The sequence below is a fragment of the Pistacia vera genome, unplaced genomic scaffold (assembly GCF_008641045.1).
Source record: "Pistacia vera cultivar Batoury unplaced genomic scaffold, PisVer_v2 Contig25, whole genome shotgun sequence".
Classification (NCBI taxonomy): domain Eukaryota; kingdom Viridiplantae; phylum Streptophyta; class Magnoliopsida; order Sapindales; family Anacardiaceae; genus Pistacia; species Pistacia vera.
Window position 1 is genome coordinate 1085003 of NW_022196057.1, and position 21688 is coordinate 1106690.

Sequence of the window (21688 nt, forward strand, 5' to 3'; positions counted from 1 at the left end):
TTAAGCGATAAAAATGATCGCTTAAGCGATCTGAGATGGGCAGAGATTCTGCCCAGACCAAAGATCGCTTAAGAGATCATGAGTGTTTACTCTGGTCGCTTAAGCGATCTTAGGTTGGGCAGAATCACAGATTAAGAGATTCTCAGTTACTTTTGGTTGCTTAAGCGATTTAAAATCGCTTAAGCGATCTTGCATGAGACAGTAAAGATCTCTTAAGCGATCCGAGATCGCTTAAGCGACTACAGTGGTTTTGGTTTATTTTTGTTGATGACATTTTATTATATCGATTGTGCAGATTGTGCGGACCGTAAACTGTAGAGAGTCGAGTTGGAGCCTATAAGTGAGAAGTACCCTACTTCCCTGCAAGGGTGACGGTGAGGTCGAGCTGGGGGTTTTGACAGAATAAGAGCCATTTTAGCTAGAATGAGGCATGGTGAAAGAGATTTTGGTGGCACTTGTTCGGTCAGTTTTTAAGAATCGGAACAAAGTGGAAAAGTCATTTTGGGGCAGGGAGTGCATTACATGTTGATGCACTCAGTAAAATGCAACAAAAAAAATGAAATGTGGTTCGTGGTGGAGGAAAGCCACTACGGTTTGGTATGATGGAGTATGCGTTGGTGACGGGCTTAGGATGCGGGAAAGTGCCAACTAAGGCGGAGGCAGACGCAGTAAGGATGAGTGCGGGAGCCATAAACTTTTGTAAAAAAGTTTTGAAAGGGGCAAAGTCTATTACGGAAAAGTTTTAGAGAAGAGGCTATATACAGTTCGGTTTAGTGATGCAGAGAAGATAAAAGTGTGCTTGATATTGTTTTTACATTCTATCTTATTGGCTGGTGACTCAACAAAAGCTGTTGAGAAAGATGGTTGCTGTTTGTAAGCGACTTGGAGTTCTTTAATTCTTATCCGTGGGGATGGATATATTTGAGCGAACCATCAAGAGCCTGAAAAAACCAGACATGGCGTTAAAACATGCCGAATGGGGCGGGAAGGCTAAACCAAGCACGTATAATTTGTTTGGCTTCCATGGGCAATGCAGGTAAATATTAATAGCTCTATGTATATTTTTATAATATGTGTGTTTGAATAATGACATGGACTGTTTTTTACAATGTAGGCTTGGATGTACGAGGCATCCCTGTCTTCGCTAAGGCCGGGGAGGAAGCAACAATGTGAATGTGCAACAGCAATTTCCTAGGATGTTGCGGTGGCATGTCGAGAGCTGTAACCATTGGGATTATGGCAATTAGAGATTGGATTCAAGCATGGGGTAAGATTGAAGGATTAAGCTTTTGAATATGCAGTTGCTTTTTTATTTTGCTTCAATCTATTGATTTTTATTTCTTATTGTAGGGAGTCGTCCGTCCCTTTTGACGCTATTGGGGATGAAGCGGAAGAGGACTATGTCACATCTTTCAGAGCAATGGAGGATGAAAGGGATGAACAGATAGACCGCCTGATGCGGGACCTAAAAGGGGTCACGCATGTGATGGCAGTGCAGGGCCATTGCTTGACAATGTCGTTGATGCTAAGGAAATGAAGCCGGGGGGCCGAGGATGAGGAGGAGAAGAGGGAGGAGATGGTGTGCCTCAGCAAACCGGTACAACAAGTACCGCTTTGCCGAGACATCGGCGTAGGGAGAATGAGGTGTGTTGACCTCATAAACGGCCTGTTTGAGAGTTTTACAATAGCCGTTTATGCAAAGCTTGAGAAGAGGAAGAAACAATGAAAAGGGTGGAGAAGAAAGTGGATAAGGTGGGAGGGAAAGTAGGTACAATGGAGGGCGAAGTTGGTACAATGGAGGAGGAAGTTGGTGGAGAATTAAAGGCGGTTTGAAGTGCAAACTGGCTTGAAAAGAGAGAGCCGAAAGAGCAAGTTTGTGAAATCGCCTTACATGGTAGTGACACAGGTAAGAAGAAGAAAATGAAGAAACAATGGAGGAACAACCAGAAATGGAGGAGGTTGAGGAGGTTGGTGGGGGAAGGGGGCGGTGATAATGGAGGAGGGGGAGTTGGAGGCGAAGGAAGCGAGGATGTAAAAATCGAGGAAGGGGGAGGAAGTGGGGAAGAGAAATTGGACTCAAATGTCGATTTGTATAGGCCAATAGAGGAAAAGAAAAAACTCTTTTGACTATTACAATGGATCGGAAGTGATGGCCAATAAGTGTAAGACAGGGGATTATCCCGGGAATGGTTTCAGAAGTTGTTGACGATGGGGACGTGGCTTGAGGACTCGGTGAGTTATTTCACTTAATTTTCCTATTTTTGTGTGTTTTCCATACTTATCTTGTTGTTTTTATTTGATGAGCACATCGATGAGATATTGGCACTGATGAGGCTACGACAGACTAGTGATGGTGATCTGTTGTATCCCGACTGTGTATCACCGAGTGTGGCGTTTGGGCAAACGCTTGTTTCGGCATATCGGTCTTTAATTAAAAATGCCGTTGCTAGTGGTGTAGCAAAAGGACCGAAGCGAAAACGATTGGCCGCAAACAGTCAGATTGATCCCTGATGATTTCCGATTTGATGATAGGATTATGCAGTACATAAAGGGGGATCGGCCAAATATGGCCACGGTTGGGCCTTGTTAAAAGAGTGTACTGCATCATCCTCGTCAACAGATGCACTGGATAGCAGTCGTTGCGCATCTAGAGGAGGGGTGTCTGAAGATCCTTGACTGCAACCCAACCTTGTCGGACAAGCAGTTGGAGGTCGAGTTGGAGCCACTGTCCAGGTTGTTCCCGCGGCTGTTGGTGGACAGCGGGATGTTTGGGCAGTTGGGTGATCAGGTACTAACTGGAAAGTGGCCAATTCAGCGCTTTTACCTGCCCAATAAAGAGTCAGGTAAATTTGTTTTAAAACAACTTACATAATACAATTGTTCTATAAGTTATTATAATGCTAATGTCTTTCCTATTGTAGCGCTGAATGTGAGGCATATGCCCTGAAATTTATTCAGTTCGACATGACCAATAGCCCGATGGTAGCTTGAATGACGAAATAATGAGAGATTGTCGGGAGCGCTGGGCTGTCGACTGCTTCCATAGGCAGATGGATCCGTTTTGAGTGACCAGAACCCAATCAAGGGTATGAAAGTTGGATGCTGAATTTTGTAGTTTATGTGATGTTGATGTTCATACTTGGGTTTTTTGAGTTGAGTTTATGTGATACCTGTATAATTATCAATAAGGGTGTATATACATGTTCATTTTCAATGGTGTTTTGACGTGTATTTGTGTCAGAACTGTTATTTAATTGTTCTCATTGGCTGGCTATTTTCTAATTCATGCCTTTCTCATATTATGGTGTTTTACACTGCAGGTCACTAAGATGGAATGTCAATCTCCACAGAAAGTCAACCCGGGCACCATATTAGCCGCCCTTGTAGATATCATCTTGAATTTGTTGGATGTAGTGCAGAGCCAGAAAGCATGGAAAAATGATGTCGTGGGCATCTTTTCAAGCATGGACTGCCCTGATACCATTCACTGGGATTCTAAACTCTTTGGCATAAAAAACTAATAAAAGCAGTGTATAGGAAATTGTCAATAATTTACTAGTATGGTGTAATCATTGTAAAGAATTGGATCTGATATTTGGGATCTATTTTTGTTTGTCCATATAAGATAATTCATCAGAAGTTTCAATTTACTATGTATGTGTGTCCATATAAGATATTTTTGTTTGTCCACATATCTCTCTAAAACGACCAAGACTTTCCAGAAACGATCGCTTAAATCTCTTAAGCGACCTTAAATCTCTTAAGCGACCACGGTCTGGGCAGAGGTCATTTTAGAAAGAATCGCTTAAGCGATACGAAGGTCGCTTAAGCGATCACAATCTGGGCAGATGTCATTCTGCCTCGGAAAAGATCGCTTAAGCGATCATGTGTCTTTTAGGAATAATCGCTTAAGCGATATAAATGGGTCGCTTAAGCGATCATAGTCTGGGCAGATGGCTTTCTGCCTCGGAAAAGATCGCTTAAGCGATCATAAATCGCTTAAGCGACCATGTGTCTTTTAGGAGAATCGCTAAGCGATATAAATGGGTCGCTTAAGCGATCATAGTCTGGGCAGTTGTCATTCTGCCTCGGAAAAGATCGCTTAAGCGATTCGTTCAGAGCACCTGTTTGTTATACATTATATAAAACATATAGTTCCTTTACACGTCAGTATGAAACCTATGGGTTTACGATTCGTTCAGAGCACCTGTTCCGTTATTACATTTATATAAAACATATAGTTCCTACACATCAGTAGAAACCTATAGGTTTACGATTCGTTCAGAGCACCTGTTCGTTATTACATTTAATAAAACATATAGTTCCTTTACACGTCAGTATGAAACCTATAGGGTTTACGACTCGTTCAGAGCAATGTTGTTATTACATTTATATAAAACATATAGTTCCTTTACACGTCAGTATGAAACCTATAGGGTTTACGATTGTTCAGAGCAATGTTCGTTATTACATATATAAAACATATAGTTCCTTTACACGTCAGTATGAAACCTATAGGGTTTACGATTCGTTCAGAGCAACTGTTACGTTATTACATTATATAAAACATATAGTTCCTTTACACGTCAGTATGAAAACTATAGGGTTTACGATTCGTTCAGAGCAACTGTTCCTTATTACATTTATATAAACATATAGTTCTTTACACAGTATGAAACCTATAGGTTGTTTTTAGTGTGTGTTGTTTTACTGTTTAATTCGTTCAGAGCACCGTTCTTCGTTATTAATTATAAAAACATATAGTTCCTTTACACGTCAGTATGAAACCTATAGGGTTTACGATTCGTTAGAGCACCTTTTGTTATTACATTTATATAAAACATATAGTTCTTTACACGTCAGTATGAAACCTATAGGGTTTACGATTCGTTCAAAGCACCTGTTCGTTATTACATTTATAAAACATATAGTTCCTTTACACGTCAGTATGAAACCTATAGGGTTTACGATTCGTTCAGAGCAACTGTTCCGTTATTACATTTATAAAACATATAGTTCTTTTACACGTCAGTATGAAACCTATAGGGTTTACGATTCGTTCAAGCACGTTCCGTTATTACATTTATATAAAACATATAGTTCCTTTACACGTCAGTATGAAACCTATAGGGTTTACGATTGTTTAGAGCACACTTTGTATTACATTTATATAAAACATATAGTTCTTTACAGTCAATGAAACCTATAGGGTTTACGATTCGTTCAAGCACTGTTCCGTTATTACATTTATATAAAACATATAGTCCTTTACACGTCAGTATGAAACCTATAGGGTTAGATTCGTTCAGAGCAACTGTTGTTTTACATTTATATAAACATATAGTTCCTTTACTGCAGTATGAAACTATAGGTTCGATTCGTTCAGAGCAACGTTCGTTATTACATTAAAAACATATAGGGTTACGATTGTTCAATATTTTTATATTTGTGCTTAATTATTTAGGAAATATTAGTATATTTTTAATTAATTTTCGACCTATTAAGTGATTAATTTCATTAATACCAAGAAAAGTTTAAAAATTAACAAAAACACCCCACCCACCCAACTTCCCAGATTTTGGCTACCGCCGACAGCAACGAACGCCGAAAATGGCCGGTAATGGCCAGTTGTGACCTTTTTCGGCTAGATCCACCGTCGATGTGGCCGGAAAAGGCCACATCTCCCTCAGGACTTTCAATGAAATGTCCGACTTTGACGGTCAACGACGGCCAAATGTTGGCCATCGTTGATCGACAACGATGGCCATTATTTGGCTGTCGCAGACGGCAAGCTCTGGAATTTTTCGTTCGTCTACGGCCAGTTCTGGCGGATCGTGGGGCTTTTCCACCACACCGCGGTCGATCTGGCCAGAAAAGGCCATATAGAGGCCTTATCGGCAGATCCGACCAAGTGCATCGAAACGCCCTTTCCCGGTCAGATTCCGCTCCGGTGGCAAGAATCTGTAGTGGGTAGGTGGGGGTGGATCTGTTAAATTTTAAAACCATTTGCAGAAGAATCGTTAAGCGATACAATGGACGCTTAAGCGATCATGTGATTGGCAAAGAAATCTGCCCAGTCCATGATCACTTAAGCGATCCGTGATATCGCTTAAGCGAATATTGCCTTTTCCCATGGTTGATTAGAGATCTTGGATCGCTTAAGCGATCATGCACCTGGGCAGAATCAATCAGTCCAGGTGCACGATCGCTTAAGCGATCTTTGTATCGCTAAGCGATCCTTCTACGAAAACACTTTGTCGCTTAAGCGATACACTTAGTCTTAAGCGATCGTGGGCAATATATACATTTGCATCTTTTCTCCTGAATTTTGACAAACTAAAATTACCAACACGTATAATTCCATACTTTTTCCTCAATTTGACAGCCTAATTCCAAACTAAAATCACCAACAAATATTTAGACCATGTAATAAGAATACACAATATAAAGGATAATTTATTAAAGGTAACAATAAAATTTAAAACATCAATAATTTCATCCTTCTTCGAATCGAACCTAATTACTTCTGGCAACTGCTTCTCTGTGACCAGATTGCTTGCAAATTGAGCACTTATCATCTTCCGGGAACCTCAAAGGCTGATGGAATACGCTTAAACCTTTTTCTCCCCTTTGGTGTCTTCTTCAATGCGCGTGGAGGATAATGTTAGCCACCTCTGGCGGCACTACCCACTGCTCTTCTGGAGGCACCGGATATATCGTTTCTGAATATGCTAGCATGTAGTGATCTGTCATGTAAAGGGAAGCAAAGTCCATGTAAATTCTTGAACCAAAATCCAGCTTCCGTTGGTGTTCAGTGTGCTAGTGCATGAGGATAAGGTAAATGAATGTCAAGCACTTTACAGCTGCCAAGTTTTTGTAACAAGGTTAACTAGGGCATCCGGACCATAGCCGTGCACAGTAAACTCTTGAGCATTAAGAGGATAGGCAACAGTGCATTTGACAGTTCCATATGTTCTCGCAATATTTTTTCAGCTGACGGAACAAGGGTTGTAGTAAAATTATCTGACTCCATACGACGCTCATGGAACCACCGCGACAGTGTCCTTGGATTGCATCAAAAGTGCAACTATTGGAAACTCTCTTTCTATAACAACTTCGAATTTATGAGAAGCTATGTTCGTGTCAGACATCAAACCTTCTTCCAGGAAAGAAGCTCTACCCATCTTTCGAAACCAACATCAGCTCAAGATACTTAGCAACTCTACAATCCTTGATTCGGATTTGCGGAAGTGCTCCTCGAACTCATCAACCCGATAAGCTTTTGCTGCCATGTAGTATGTCTGAAGAGGCCAGCACACTAAACTTGTTTTATGTCTCACCAGAGTGCATACAAAATCCGTGATGTGCTTGACGGTAAATAGTGGCAATCCCCTTCTTTATAGGTTGTGCCTATCGGATATTATGCACAACTCGTCACTGTCAGGCACTATCGTACGTAACTGCTGAAAAAAGCAAGTCCAGACTCGTCTCTTAGAGTCAACACACACACCATGCAACAGGATATGTGTGATTCTCGCTGTCCTGTGCAGTGGCCACCAACATGTACCTCCATACTTTCCATCAGAAAGAACCATCAACAGCCAACACCTTTCTTATGTTTACAAAACCCCTTATAGCAGCACCATAAGCAACAAAAAAATATTTAAACATCATATTCCTGTCCCACTTCAAAGCCGTCTGCTACCTTGGTTTGTCAACTCAAGCTATAACGGTACGCTTCTAATACTGCGTACCCGTGCCGGCGTGCCCTCACAAAATCTGTGCATGTTGTCTACCTTTCCAGCATTTCCAGTAACTAACAGCACATCCCAACTCTGTGCGCACAAGTTCTAAATGTCTTTAGGAGATGGACCTTTCCCTTCGACGAACCGACTTTTGACAAATTGTCCAATAAATCAGCGGACGTTTGCGATGCCACTGAAATATGTCCCAAACCACAGTGTGCTCACGGGTATATGTGCTAAGAATAACTTTTCCGACTCCGCCAACCTTCTACAATAAACCCGCCACTTGCACTTTCGGTCACGACATGCAACTGTCGCAGCCAATGAATTTGACTTTTTGGTGAGAACTCAAAATTACCTTCACAGCAACAAGTTTTAGCTTCCTCACCACTCCTTTTTTGTCAAATAAATACCCTATGCGCAGTCCGATCCATCCGTAAAGACATGAGTTGATCCACTACACCCCCAATTGCCCCTTTGAACCTGCATAAACGACATAGTGTTCTTCCTCAATCTACGCCTTCTGCATAATCTGTATTTAAAGGAATCTTACATTGTGGGAACATCTACGGGGTCCTCCTCAACATTTTCATTCTGCCCCCCATCACAACCTCTTCTATAGTGTCCTCCTCACCACCAATTCACCGTCTACTCTTGATTTTTCAGCTAACAAATCAATGGCCTCGTAGTTTAAATTACAACCAGGCAAATCTCCGCCTACATCCTCGTTATCCCCTTCCTTGGAACCAACTTCCAACGGTTTTTCTACATAAGAACCCTTAAAATCAGCCTCAAACCAGTATGGCTATATCAATCATAAATAAGTTCACACTTTCATCCGACTTTAATACAGCAGGAGGTACCTTATAATTTTCAGGAGCTCTGCTTAAAACATACTTCAAACATATACACTACGCGAGCAACTCAAATTACCTCTTCTAATTATTTCATCAATCAACTCATCAAAACTAACCTCTGCTCACATAATTGGTATAACTTCTTTGCTCTTCCCAATCACTTCACCTACTTTCTTCCTCCACCACCAAAATATTCAACACCCAAAACAACTTTTCCCATGTATAATAATAGCCAACTACCTGTAATGAAGAAACAATATTCTTAAATGCTGTACTAAGGGTTCAAATATTTTAAAAAGAATCTGCACATTCGCATATTTGGTCGATGTATCGTTGAACGATCATGGTTATTTATACGGATCGCTTAAGCTACACTTGATCGCTTAAGCGATCCAGTATAATAACCATGATCACTTAAGCGATCTTAGCCATTTACTGATCGCTTAAGCGATTGCTCCCATACAACAGACTTAACAGATCGCTTAAGCGATCTTATGCCACATACCTGATCGCTTAAGCGACTATCTGCTGCATTACCAGACTACCAGATCGCTTAAGCGATACAACAGATCGCTTAAAGATCCACTGCCAGAAACATTTTCAGTCATCCCCTACAATCGACCATCATACTCAGAATAAATACCCAGAACAAATTTCAACAAATTTCACTCCTTTCAACCTGCATTACATCAAACACAACCCAACAACCTAAACAACTAAATCAAAATCTAACCCAAACCCATCCATTATTAAATCTTTGTAAATCTAAATATAAAATGTAAAAAGGAGATACACATACTTAGACGAAATGTCAGGAGGAGGAGGAGGGGGATCTTTGCCGGAGAAGATGTAATGGTGGAGGAAGAAGAAAGTGGAATGGCGGAGGAACAGAAGATATAGAGGAATGAGGAAGAAGAAGATGGACAGGAAGGAGGAAGAAGAAGAAGATGCAGAGGAAGAAAGATGTTGACGAAGCCAAGAAGAAGAGAAGAAGATGCAGGTAGAGATGCGGTAATGGCGGGAGGAAGAAGAAAGGTTGTGGGTTTATTTGCAACAATTTCGGGTTTGTGGGAATATAGATAATTTTGAAAAGATTACATTAATCCTAATTAAGCACTAATTACCCTTAATCAATAATATGGCTATTTAGTTAACATTTTAAAACTTGATAGCCTTTTAATTAAATGTAAACTTCAAATGTTTTTTTAATAAACTCCCCCTCTCTTGACCATTTTCTTTTTCTAGTTCAGCTATCACTTCCTCAGACTCGGCGGAACCGGAAAACAAAGTGGTTTTCGGGGTTTAAGCGAATTTGTTCTTATTTATATATTTAAAAATGATTAATTCTTTTTTTCTTATTTTTCTTTACTTACAAATTTAATTAATAAATTATTTTTCCTTAAGGGAATTAAGGAAAAATGACTTTTGAGTTGTCATCAATGTTTATCATATGATTAGATAGCAAAGCATAAAAACACGCTCTACATTAAAACAACTTACAGCGTGATCAGAAATTTAAGAAACTACTTATTAAAGTATTTGACAAAACATTTACTAAAATTATATATGAAATTTATAGACGATGCTCTGTATTGAAAATCATTTAGATAGTGATAGCTGGTTGATAATTTTTTATTTTAAAAAAGAAAAAGAAAATAAGAGTGAAGTTAATATCTCAAATCCAAGTTGTCACAGTTCCTCTGATCAATAGGTAGCTGCTCTGAGAATAATTTGTTACTGCAACATGCAATTTGCCCAAGGGGTAATCTAATTCCTTTGAACACTGACTAACATAAGAGGGTCTGATATCTGATGGTTGTTTAATGTTCAACTTGCTGAATATAAAATTATATTTTAGATAGTTATTTGAATTTATGGGAGAAAACAAAAAAACCTAAAACTACAGCCACTTAGGCCTTAGCATCCAAAACTATAATAGACTGGCAAGTGGCAAACAGCATTCCAGAATAGTATTTTCTCTCTGTAAAATAATTTTCCTTCACCAAATGAAAAAATAATGTTAGAGCAGAAATGAAATTTAAGTAGAGTCTCCCAAAAGTAAATCAAACATGTCATCAGGGGTTAGAAGAGTTGTTCCACCAATAATCAACTGCATGTCAGGCCTTCCACTCTCGGATAATGCCTCTAGGGCTTCGCGTACCTGACATTACATAAAGAGGAAGTTTATAAATATGGTTTCTGAAAATAGTATTAAAACAAACTTCAGATGCAGAAGCCAATTTAGAACTCATCCTGAGAATTCGAAAAGAGTGTGCTTGTGTTAAAACCATAAGCAAACTTTTTAAGTAAAGAAAATAGCACATTCTGAAAGAGGAGACACATTATAAAATAAGCTTAAACAACTCAAGAAAGTCATACCTCTAGACCATTGATGCCACCGATAACAAATATCAGAATAACATTTTGATCAGCAAGACTTGGTTTGGCCTGGAGATTTTGTAAAAGCAAAGTTCAACCTTTTGGAACTACTGAAGCACATTTTCCATAAAATTTAAAGAGATCAGAAATTACCTGTCCCAGACCAAATCTCCCAAACCCACTTTTGAAAAGTCGCCCCACAGTAGAAGAATGGTACTCCAGCCCCGGCACATCATGCTTGCCCAACACTTTTGTTAGCAGCTTATAAAGTAATCCCTTACTTGTGTATGAATCACCACTGAAGTTAATTTCGGAGCCCAGAGGACCTTCTCTCAACTGTATATTCCTCCTCTTTAGATCAGATACCTTGTGAAAAAATCTGAAAAGGTTATCCACCCTATCCCGCAACTCCAACTTCAGCTGCATGTCATCGTACGCTTGGTCTTTCTTATCATCATTATCTGCATCTTCATCACCCCACTTACCCCATTGATCATCATCAAAATCATCAATATCTAACTGATCCGAAGACGCTTCTTTGGTTTCCTCTGATTTCATTCTGCTTAGATTGGCCTCAAGCTCCTCTGTTAGACCATGGAGGAACTTCAGTCTGGCTGCTGATGGATTTTCAAGAAATGCATCTACAATAGCTTCTTTTAGAAAATGCTCCTCTTGCCACGAAAATGGGCCACCAGATCCAGATGTTGGGAAATTTTCACCTGCCAATACATAACCAGTAAACATAAGGAGCAGAGCATCTTTGAAAGAGAGTAGTCCTTGTGACGACTCTGGTTTTCCATTCTTCTGCCCCTGTGATCCGACCAAACTCTTGTTGATAAGATCACCAATTTGAGCAGCAAGACTCTGGCTAGTGTCTCCAGCACTGACATGCAACATTTTCTCTGCACTGATAAATGCATCCCATCTGGCACTGTGTGATTCCTCAAGAGTGCCTAGTGCAGCTGCTGCTAACTGAATAATTCCTTTATTTCTTAAAAATGATGACTGGCTTTGAGCCAGTGCTTTAATCATAGGTTGCAACTCTGATTTTGTAGCAGAACCAGGACGAGTTCTCACATTAACAGTTAAATTTTCCCCGCGCACTGTCTCCTGAAGCCATTTCTTTATCAATACAGCCCCATCTTTTGTTCTTCTATCCAGTAAAGCTTTCATATATGGTGTTCCACAAAAATTTTCGGTGGAGACAAAGGATCCACTGAGTAGCTGAATCTCAGAGGAAAGGGACTTTTCAGTATGGACTTTGTTGCCAAGATCAACCAAATTGACAACTTGAGAAGATTGGTTGTAAGCATCCCACCCACGTAAAAAAGCTTCGACATTCTGTGAAACCTGAGAATCTTCTCTTTCCAAATCTTCTATACTTAAGATATTTACAATCGGTATATGAACATCAATAGGAGGTCGTTGTATGTGAGAAGGCCCTAATTTGACTTGGCTTTGAGAACCTTTCGTGTGGGTATAGGATGTAGTTCTTTTCCTACGAGGCAAAGATGAAAATATGCGATCAACAAGAGAGTCTCCATGACAGCATGGAGTCAGAAGATCAAATGTGCGGTCAACAAGTAATAATCCGGCTGGTCGCTTACGGCGACCTACATCATAAAGGCTTGACATATCCGTCAAAATCTTCCCAACAGTTTTTGACAAATCACCAAGGGAAAATATTTCCATTTTCAAGTCCATCTACACAATTTTGGAAAAGAAATTAGGATCACAGTATTATATGAAGTAAAATAATGAACAACCAATACAGTGAAATTCAATAAATATATATGTAGATAAGCATATTAGAAACACGTGTAAATAAATAAAAGAATACTCAGATACAAAATAATGGACAAAAACAAGTTTAACCACGTGCCACTTGTTACCTTGGCAGCCAGATGGTAAAGAAAATTGGCTGTAAGAGTAGCTCCCGGAGGGATGTCATCACCATCAGAGAAGGATCCAGAACTTATCGGAGGCAACCCAGGACAAAGAGAATCCTCATGTTCATTTGATAAGCATGCTTCAGCAATAGATCCCTCTGAAGGTAAGACAAACATTCTAGGTGAAAAAGGACACAAAATCATGGGAAAGTGATGCACAGAAACAGCCAATTTTTGCCGTACATCTTCCATAAGCCCAATTGGATTATCTTCATATAGATCCTTTCCAGCTGATCTAGCTTCAAGATTAGGGATGTCCACTTCACTAGATGTAAGCCGTGACCATCCATCATCGTCAAAGGTCAATTTTTCCAGGAAGTTGTCATCTTCTGACTTTCCAGACTTTGTATTGCTCTTCTTAAGGAGCTCTTCATAATCTTGAAGAAGCAAGGATTTATACTCATGGAATGCATCTGGCCCCAGAGGTGAATCAGGATATGCTGAGTGAGCTATCTACAATGAAAAAAATTTCCAATAATACTCAAACCCAACAGACAAAGGAGGTTATGGTAGAAAAACCATGCTATCGCCTATCACAAGAATGATATCAAAATAAAAACATATAACCTCATACTACAACTTATCACCATAGAATGTCAACAGGTTTGCAAGTATGAATAAATTTAAATTGAAAATGCACAAGAATCAAAGGAGTTTCAGATTAAATCTTAAATACTACTAGTACCAACATACAAGTTTGTTTCAGATGCCATATAGGAATAAGATAAAAGTTAGGTGATTATGTTCATAACTCACACAACAAGAAAATGAAGAACATAAAAAAAGTTTAACAGAGACAAAGTCAATAAATCCTAACATATAATAACAGCGATGTCAAAAAAGCACCTCTGAGATAGATGTAAATATTGCACAGTCACAAACACTGTGGTGTGTGCTCAGGCACCGTACAATGTAGCGATGTGCATCACTTAGTAGGCGAGATGTCATAACCACTATTTTTCTAGTGGCACCAAAATTTGAGTTCCAATCAACCACCTGCAGAAACAATTCAATTGAAAATTACAACATGCTTGAAGTTGCAGATATGGCTATGATTTAAAACAAAGTCTAGATAAACAGTTAGCACAATAGAAGAACTAACAATCTAGCACATTAAACATGTTTAGATACTACATTATCCCCTTGATTCTTTAACAAAGCTCTCCCTGGTGCTCTAGGTTTTGTGTGATATAGCCTAATTTCTCGGTTTTTGAACATCATTAGGGTCTGAAACAAGCAGGAATGAAATTACACTGACAAGCGGGAAAGAAGGATTTTCCAAATTTTAAAGAGATTATAACAAATGCTGGGAAAATTATGAAGAGTGAGATTTTATTTAGAAATATGTCCAATCAACTTACCGCATCAAGAGCACACATGTTTTCCAAGCTGCAAACCGCACGTACTCCAAGTTCTAGTAAGACAGGAAATGCTCCAATAAATTGGAAACTCTCTGTACATCCAGAATCTATGTACAGAGTAGCATCTTCAATGTGCTCCGATATCTAAATAAAATAAAATGAAAAATGAAAAAACAAATGCAAAACAACTGAAAAATGAAACAAGAATACAGCTATCCATCAGTATGAATAACGTATTTGTAATTTGGAAATAACCAGTACAAATTGCATCAAACAAATTTCATGGTAGAACCTAAATTCATTAGAATATCTTACAGCTTTAGAAAGATCAAGAGAAAACACAGGATTCTAGCTCTATGGTGTCTATCAAATCACACCAAAGAATCGATGATGCAGTTTGTTAACAAAGTATACTCATTACTTAAAAATTCTTTCTCATTCCCAGAAATCCCCAATTCCCCTTAGTATACTCAAGTGCAGAACTATACTGGACCCTACAATTCTTGGTATCATAAAACCCATGGCAATTCGCTCCTGAGGTATCGAAATTCTAACCCCTGAACTTGAGAAAACACAGGTCTGACTACTACTCAAATCATGAATCTTCAAATTATCAATAGCCCTAACAATTCAGAGGCTGTAACTCTGTCAGGGGATTAATTAACTCTATTACCAAGATATTGAACCCATAAATTTAACATCAAGTGAGCCAGTCATGCCTAATCAATTACATTTTCAACCAAATTTATGTAAATAACTACTAAATATACACGTTACGAATAGAAATGTTGTTGTAGCTCCAGCAATTCGCTTCAACTATCCAGGGAAAAACAAATCACAAAGAGAAACAGAACTTACTTGGCGAATGGAATCAACGCAACATTTAGTCACATCAACCAGAGCCATCTCAGTAAGACAATCTGCAGAAGTACAACCTTAAGCAAAAAGTAACAAAATCAGTTAATCAACCAGAATTCATGACAAAAATGATTTACCTTAATGACAAATTGACAATTTCACAGTCTGGTTTGGAACGAACAGAAAAGATTAACTGCAATTCAACGGAGATTTGGGCTTGCAGCTTCCCCGATGGAGAGGATGGAATGCAATCGAATACGGTAACAGTTACCCGTTATGTCTCCGGTGAAAACATTCCATGGCAGGAAAAAAAGAAATTTTTACAGAGTCGGGTCAGATTCTTTGGACAGATGGATCGAACTCGACTGACCCATCATTAGTTTGGGCTGAAAATTTTTACCCGTTTGGGCCCTTTGGTTCCATTTTTTAAAATAAATGGACCCTCGTGTTTCTTTAGAAAAAATAAATTAAAAATCAAATTGAGGAAATTTAAATGCTAACTTAATCATTTCAAGGGATAATTATCGTGATTTCAAAACTTAAATTCTCTCTTCCTCTAATTTTATCTTATTTTTAATGGAGTAAACGATATATTCCCATCCAAGGTTTAACAAAACCCTAAGGGTCCGCTTAGGAGTTTCATGATTATGAGGGTAAATCACCATAGTGGTCTTGAGGGTAAACCATTGTAGCGGTTTTGAGGGGTTTTTAGTAACAGTTTTTAAAACACCCAACCTGTAGTTGGGAGTTTATTTTCCAGCGGTTCTGACAGTTTTTTAAAATGATAAATTTACATATATGTCCATAAAAATACATCCACTCTAACCAGTACTTGGGAGTTTTGTTTTTTCAATTATAAGGTAAGAATTCTTTGTTTGTTTTCTATTTATTAGTATTTTATAACTTCAAATGTGATAAAGTCTTCTTATCTTTCTTCACCATTCATTGCAGCATATGGAATGATTGAAAAATTGTAACTCCACTTCTCCAAGAAAGCATCTAGAAATGAGATTTTAATAATTTTTTTTTTTTTATGATTGCTTAAAATTATTTAATATTTAATATGGTTGAAGACGTGCATAATATGGTTAAATTTTTTTTTTTTTTGGATATAACTGGGATAGATTTATAGTGGATAGGGTATTTGTGGAATAAAATTTTAAAACCAACCAAAACACCCCAATTTGGGATGCTTTACAAACCCTTCAAAAATACACTACATTGGTTCTTGGGGGTTTTTAAGCCAGTCAAAACTAGTGCATAAAAAATTGGCAAGTAATGATTTTAAAACACCTCAAAACTAATCTAATTAAAAACCCCTCAAAACCAGTGGAAAAAAAACTCCCAAGCAAACCCTAAGTTCATATCTTGGTTGTATTTATTATAGATTCTCACCCTTAAACTAACACCGTTAGTGACTGTTGGAGGTGGTCGAAAATTGTGAGTGAGGTCGAAAAACGAAGGAATAAGTTTTGTAGAGGAGGTTGTGGGGAGTCCAATAGTAGTCTTGGAAGTGATTTTGGGCTTCGGAATTGGTCAAAAAAAAGCCAAAAAGCGTCAACTTGGACATTGCTAACGTGAGTCACTTTTTCCTAACATGAGCCCATATTCTGTCAAAGAAAGCGCCGATGCACTTTAGCATGCTAATGTGCGTCGCGCTACAATAAAAAGTTAGGAATTTGTTAAAATAAAGGAAACAACATTACTTTAAGGGTGAAAATCTGGAATAAATGCAACTATATATATCAACTTGGGATTTCGCTAAACCTCGGTAGAAATATGTCGTTTTCTCTTTTTAATGTGTATGAGTTGAAAAATTACAAACGGATTCAGATTTTAGAGGCTTGATTTTGATAATGGTACTCCGGTCATCAGTCATGGTTTATAGAAACAACAATACTAGACATACAAAGAAATTTACAAAGATTTTTTGTATAAAGTAAGGTGATAGGAGATGAATGGAAGAGTGAATACAAAAGTTAAACTCATCATTTTCACTCTTCCATTAATATCTTATCACATCACTTTATACAATAAATCTTTGTAAATTTCTTTATACATGTAGTATTACCAAGTTATAGAAAATGAGAGATTTTGTATATATAACCAAAAGTAAATTATTTATTGAAATCCGCTATTGAAATTTTGTATCGGATGATCGAAACTAATTCACTATTCATTTTCAACTATTTTTGTTAACGACCTAATTAACTTATTTGAAAGAAGAGGCAAATGACAAGACTTTTTATTTATTTTTAATAACCGAGGGTGTTCGGCCAGTTTGCGTGCATCCAACTAATTCTTCGGGACCCTAAAACTACCAGTCGGGTAAGAGTTCCAGTGATCACCCCTATTAGCAGTCGTAAAGACTCAAACTCGAGAGATTATGTTAGATTCTCCTCTTACTTTTTTACCATCAAGGGGATCCAAACTTAAGAAACTATATTAGATCCTCCTTTGTTCTTTTACATAATGACTTTTCGTTAACGAAGGACTAAAAGCAGCCTTTAGTAAATTTCTCCAATTCTTAAACCACTTAAAATATATCCTTTAAAATTTTATCGACCACCGTCCTCCCAATTTGTATTTCAATAAGACAACTATCAGTTGACTATGATTTATTTAGCAATAATTCCTCCGACACTACCATTAAATTTATAATTAGCTTGATTTATGATAGTGTTAATTGACTTAACGAATCAGTTATTTCCTGTCACATATCCCTCTAACTATTTATATACTGTTATCCCTAAAAAGTTAGGGCTGACGTGGACTCTCGTCAGCAAAAGCCAATCAGAATTTAGGGAGGCTTTGTGTCGTCTAGAAGTTGCCACGTCATGCAATGATGGAAGAGGTATGGTTTTCGTCAGTATAGCAGGTGAATGCCAGACTTGCGAGTGGCTAGGAATCGTCCGCCTGCCCAAGCTCTATGCAATTTAAGGATATCTCTCGTGCAAACAACCAATGGGAAGCAAGTTAGGAATTGTGCCCTACCTACCGAATTGTAGGCTCATGATTATTACCTTGAATCTTCCCACTATAAATAGAGGGCTCCTCTCTCATTTACGGGATTGGCTTACCTTTAGTCTTAAATAGCGTGCACACACACACACACACACACACACACTCTCTCTCTCTCTCTCTCTCTCTCTCTCTCTATTTTCTCTCTAGATTGTAACTTAGCTCGCTACATGCGACCTGACTATAACCATCTATTAATACAATTACAATGGACGTAAGAATTGATTTTGAGCATTCGAACCACTTTAAAAACCATATTTTATTTACCCTCTTGCTACATATTTTCATATCACGTGTAACTTCTAAGCCCGCTTAGCACTTTGCACGTGTGAGTTGTTGGTGTCAAAATCAAACATCAATAGTTTGGCGCTAGAAGGAGGGCGTGATTTAGTATCTACTATTCATCAGAAACCTCTGACCAATCAGTCCTACCCATCAACAAATGGCTCGCGATTTCGAAACTGAGTGAATCGATCTTGACAATGAGGAAATCCCCTAGGTACAGGATGACACTTCTCCTGAAGTGCCGCCAGTCCAACAGAGTACCATGACAGATATTCCTTCAAGCTCACGACTCAACCCAGCTGTGATGAGTTACCTAGAGAGATTCAATAACACGCTCCAAACGGTTAGCCAAAGGCTAGATTGTTTAGATCAGGTCGTGCCACCAAAGTCCAATGAAGCAGTGTCATCGCCAAAGACACCGGCAGTCGGCAAAAGCATGGAAAAGGGTAAAAACTCATACTGCGTGCACTACAGTACACAAAAGTAAGGGAAAACAAGTGGCGAGTAGTGGACTTAAGGGCTTTGAGGGACCAACAAACACTAGTCATGCAACGGGTAAAGTACCCGTGGCATTGCTACTTGGCGACACGTCGCAGCATGAGCCGTCCCACGCCACGTCGCATGGGCACTCCCACAAAAGTGCAAGGCAAGGAGATTCCTAATATCGCTGAAATGATAACCTCAACCGTCATCATGCGAGAAACCCCCGTCGTCTGTGGGTCGGTTTGAACCACCGTAGATATCAGAAAAACTCTCCAAGCCACTCAATGCCTTCACATGGCCCCAACCAGCGTATGTCAAGGTTCGCCGGAGCTTCCAACCCAGTTGAGGAAGAGCCCAATTTGCGGTCTTTCCTCAACCGCAACTGTGAGGGTCGAACCCACGTTACAGAGAGCGATCCCTAGACAGCTCTACTACCTCAGATTAAGGAACTACAATGAGCTTTGGATCAGCTTAAGGCTCAACAAAATGAGGGTGGGAAGATTACAGAGGCGTCTCACTTTTCTCCAGCAGTTTTAGCTACTCCTTTCCCACCGAGATTCAGAATGCCCGACATGCGGGCATTCGATGGGAATTCAGATCCGCAGGATCACCTTTATGAGTTCAACAACCTCATGGAACTCCACCAAGTCTTCGACTTGGCCAAATGTCGCTGCTTAGTAGTAACCCTAACTGCCCATGCCAAGCGCTGGTTCAGGTCGCTTCCCGAGAGATCAATTGGCTCATGACATCAAATGAGCTCATCATTCCTAAGACACTTCTAGGCAAACAAGAAGTTCTCGATACCGTTGAGCAATCTAAGCAATATATGATAGGAGAGGAACAAATCCCTCTAGTCTTACATAGACAGATTCCATAGGGAACTCCACAAAATGGCTCACACTCCCGAAGAGTCCATTTGGACTCTTGTTATCATGGGGGTTTGCCCGTATACTGACTTATGGAAGGAACTGCAATCCGAGGGCGATGTTTCTCTCACTCACTTTTACAACCTCACTAAGAAATATCTCCAAACTGAAAATTTTGTGGCCGTTCTTAATTGCCACGACCCCAATCTCTCGACCAGTGCTCCTGACCGAGGGGAGAATAGTAGAAGGGCTGATCAAAGATGGGCTAATGACGATCAACGAAAGGAAAAAAGCAGCGATTTGAGCCCAAAAAATCTTATGCCCCAGTTCCTCATCGCGATCGCGACAAAAGTCAATACACTTATTTAAATGCCTCAGTATCGGCTATTCTGGATAAGTTAGAGGAGGCCAGCCTGCTCAAAGAGCCAGAGCCCATGAAGAATCCCCCCTTAGCCAGAAACAACAAAAAATAATGCTGCTATCATCGGAATAATAGGCATCACATCGATGAGTGTTGGGCTCTCAAGCAAGCAATCGAAGACCTCATCAAGTAAGGGCACTTCAAAGAGTATGTCGCTAGTTTGACTCCCATTCGAGAAAAGGATTAAGAGGAACAAGGGAAGAAGCGTCGTGACCGCAAGGGTCTCTACTGTGTAAGGATCATCTTTGGAGGACCGTACCTCGCGGGCAATTCTTGAGGTACCTAGGAGAGGTATGCTTGGGAAGCTCGTCATGACCCCATGAGTGTAATGAGCACGGCACCACGACCCGCTAAGGTTCGTAGGGAAGAGGAGATCACCTTCTCTGAGAAAGACGTGGTGTAATTGCATCATTCTCATGAGGATGCACTCATCATCGCACCTGAAATAGGTTTGTGCGAAGTCTATAGAATGTTGGTGGATAATGGAAGCGCTGTGAATATCTTGTTTCAACGAGCTTTCGAAAAAATGCAATTAGACGAGACAGACCTGAAGCCTGCCTCCATCCCTCTCTATGGTTTTACTGGGGATCATCTGATTCTTAGGGAACGATCTCCCTCCTGGTCACGTTGAGTGAGACCAACAAAATGACAGAGTTTTTGTGGTAAACTGTCTGTCCGTCTTCAATAGAATTTTGGGACGACCTTTATTACGAAATTTTAAGGCAGTTACCTCCATCTACCATATAAAAATGAAGTTCCCCACCTCGACAGGGATCAGGGAAGTAAAAGGATCTCAACGCGAATCTCGCGACTGTTATGTAAGAGCAGTGCATATGGCGTGCAAGGAAAAAGGAAAGCCAACAGGCTATGACGATCAGCAGAATCAAGCCATAGCCTGGCCTAGTAGAGGACAACATGGATCCTCGCATCCAGGAGTGCCCTCATAGTGGGTCAATTGAGGACCTATCTGAGGTGTCAATTGATCAAAATGAGCCGACCCGAGTTTTGAAAATCGGGATTAATCTCAACTCCCAGCTCTCCAAAAGTTTGACAAGCTTCCTCAAAGAGAATGTCGACGTTTTTGCATAGACTCATGTTGACATGATCAGGATTAGCTCGAATGTCATATGTCATGCACTCAACATTGACAGTGCGGTCAAACTGGTTCGCCAGAAGAAAAGAGCCATGGACCCCAAATGCTATGCTGCCTTGAAAACTAAGGTAGATAAGCTCATTTAGAACGAGTCCATTTGAGAAGCGTTTTACCCGAGCTGAGTTGCCAATCCGGCCTTGGTAAAGAAGCCCAATGGCAGGTGGCGAACATGTGTCGACTTCACCAACTTCAAAAAAGCCTGTCCAAATGACAGTTTTCCCTTGCCGAGGATCGACTAGCTCATCAATGCCACCTCTAGGCACGAGTTGCTGAGTTTTATGGATGCCTACTCGGGATATAATCAGATCTC

At 39.6% G+C, this 21688-nt stretch overlaps 1 protein-coding gene across 2 annotated transcripts; it reads right to left on the reverse strand.

The window, feature by feature from the left end:
• Positions 1 to 10489: 10489 nt before the first annotated feature.
• LOC116132280 (sec1 family domain-containing protein MIP3-like) lies at positions 10490 to 15427 on the reverse strand. 2 transcript variants are annotated; one of them, XM_031417938.1, is made up of 8 exons: positions 15331 to 15427; positions 15150 to 15226; positions 14292 to 14435; positions 13777 to 13926; positions 12874 to 13383; positions 11135 to 12685; positions 10982 to 11050; positions 10490 to 10763 (listed from the first exon to the last, which is right to left on the reverse strand). In XM_031417938.1, the coding sequence occupies exons 2-8, from the start codon at positions 15195 to 15197 to the stop codon at positions 10641 to 10643; spliced, it is 2595 nt and encodes an 864-aa protein (XP_031273798.1). In that variant the 5' UTR covers positions 15198 to 15226; positions 15331 to 15427; the 3' UTR covers positions 10490 to 10640. The 2 variants fall into 2 exon arrangements, with proteins under 2 accessions (XP_031273798.1, XP_031273797.1); XM_031417937.1 differs by having other exon boundaries at positions 15150 to 15211; positions 15287 to 15427.
• Positions 15428 to 21688: the final 6261 nt, after the last annotated feature.

Coding starts and splice junctions, on each gene's coding strand:
- LOC116132280 (XM_031417938.1), bottom strand. CDS start 15,197: ATGGCTCTGGTTGATGTGACTAAATGTTGCGTTGATTCCATTCGCCAA. Junction 13,384..13,776: donor TATTTACATCTATCTCAGAG/GTGCTTTTTTGA, acceptor TTTTCATTGTAG/ATAGCTCACTCAGCATATCC. Junction 12,686..12,873: donor TTTACCATCTGGCTGCCAAG/GTAACAAGTGGC, acceptor AAAATTGTGTAG/ATGGACTTGAAAATGGAAAT.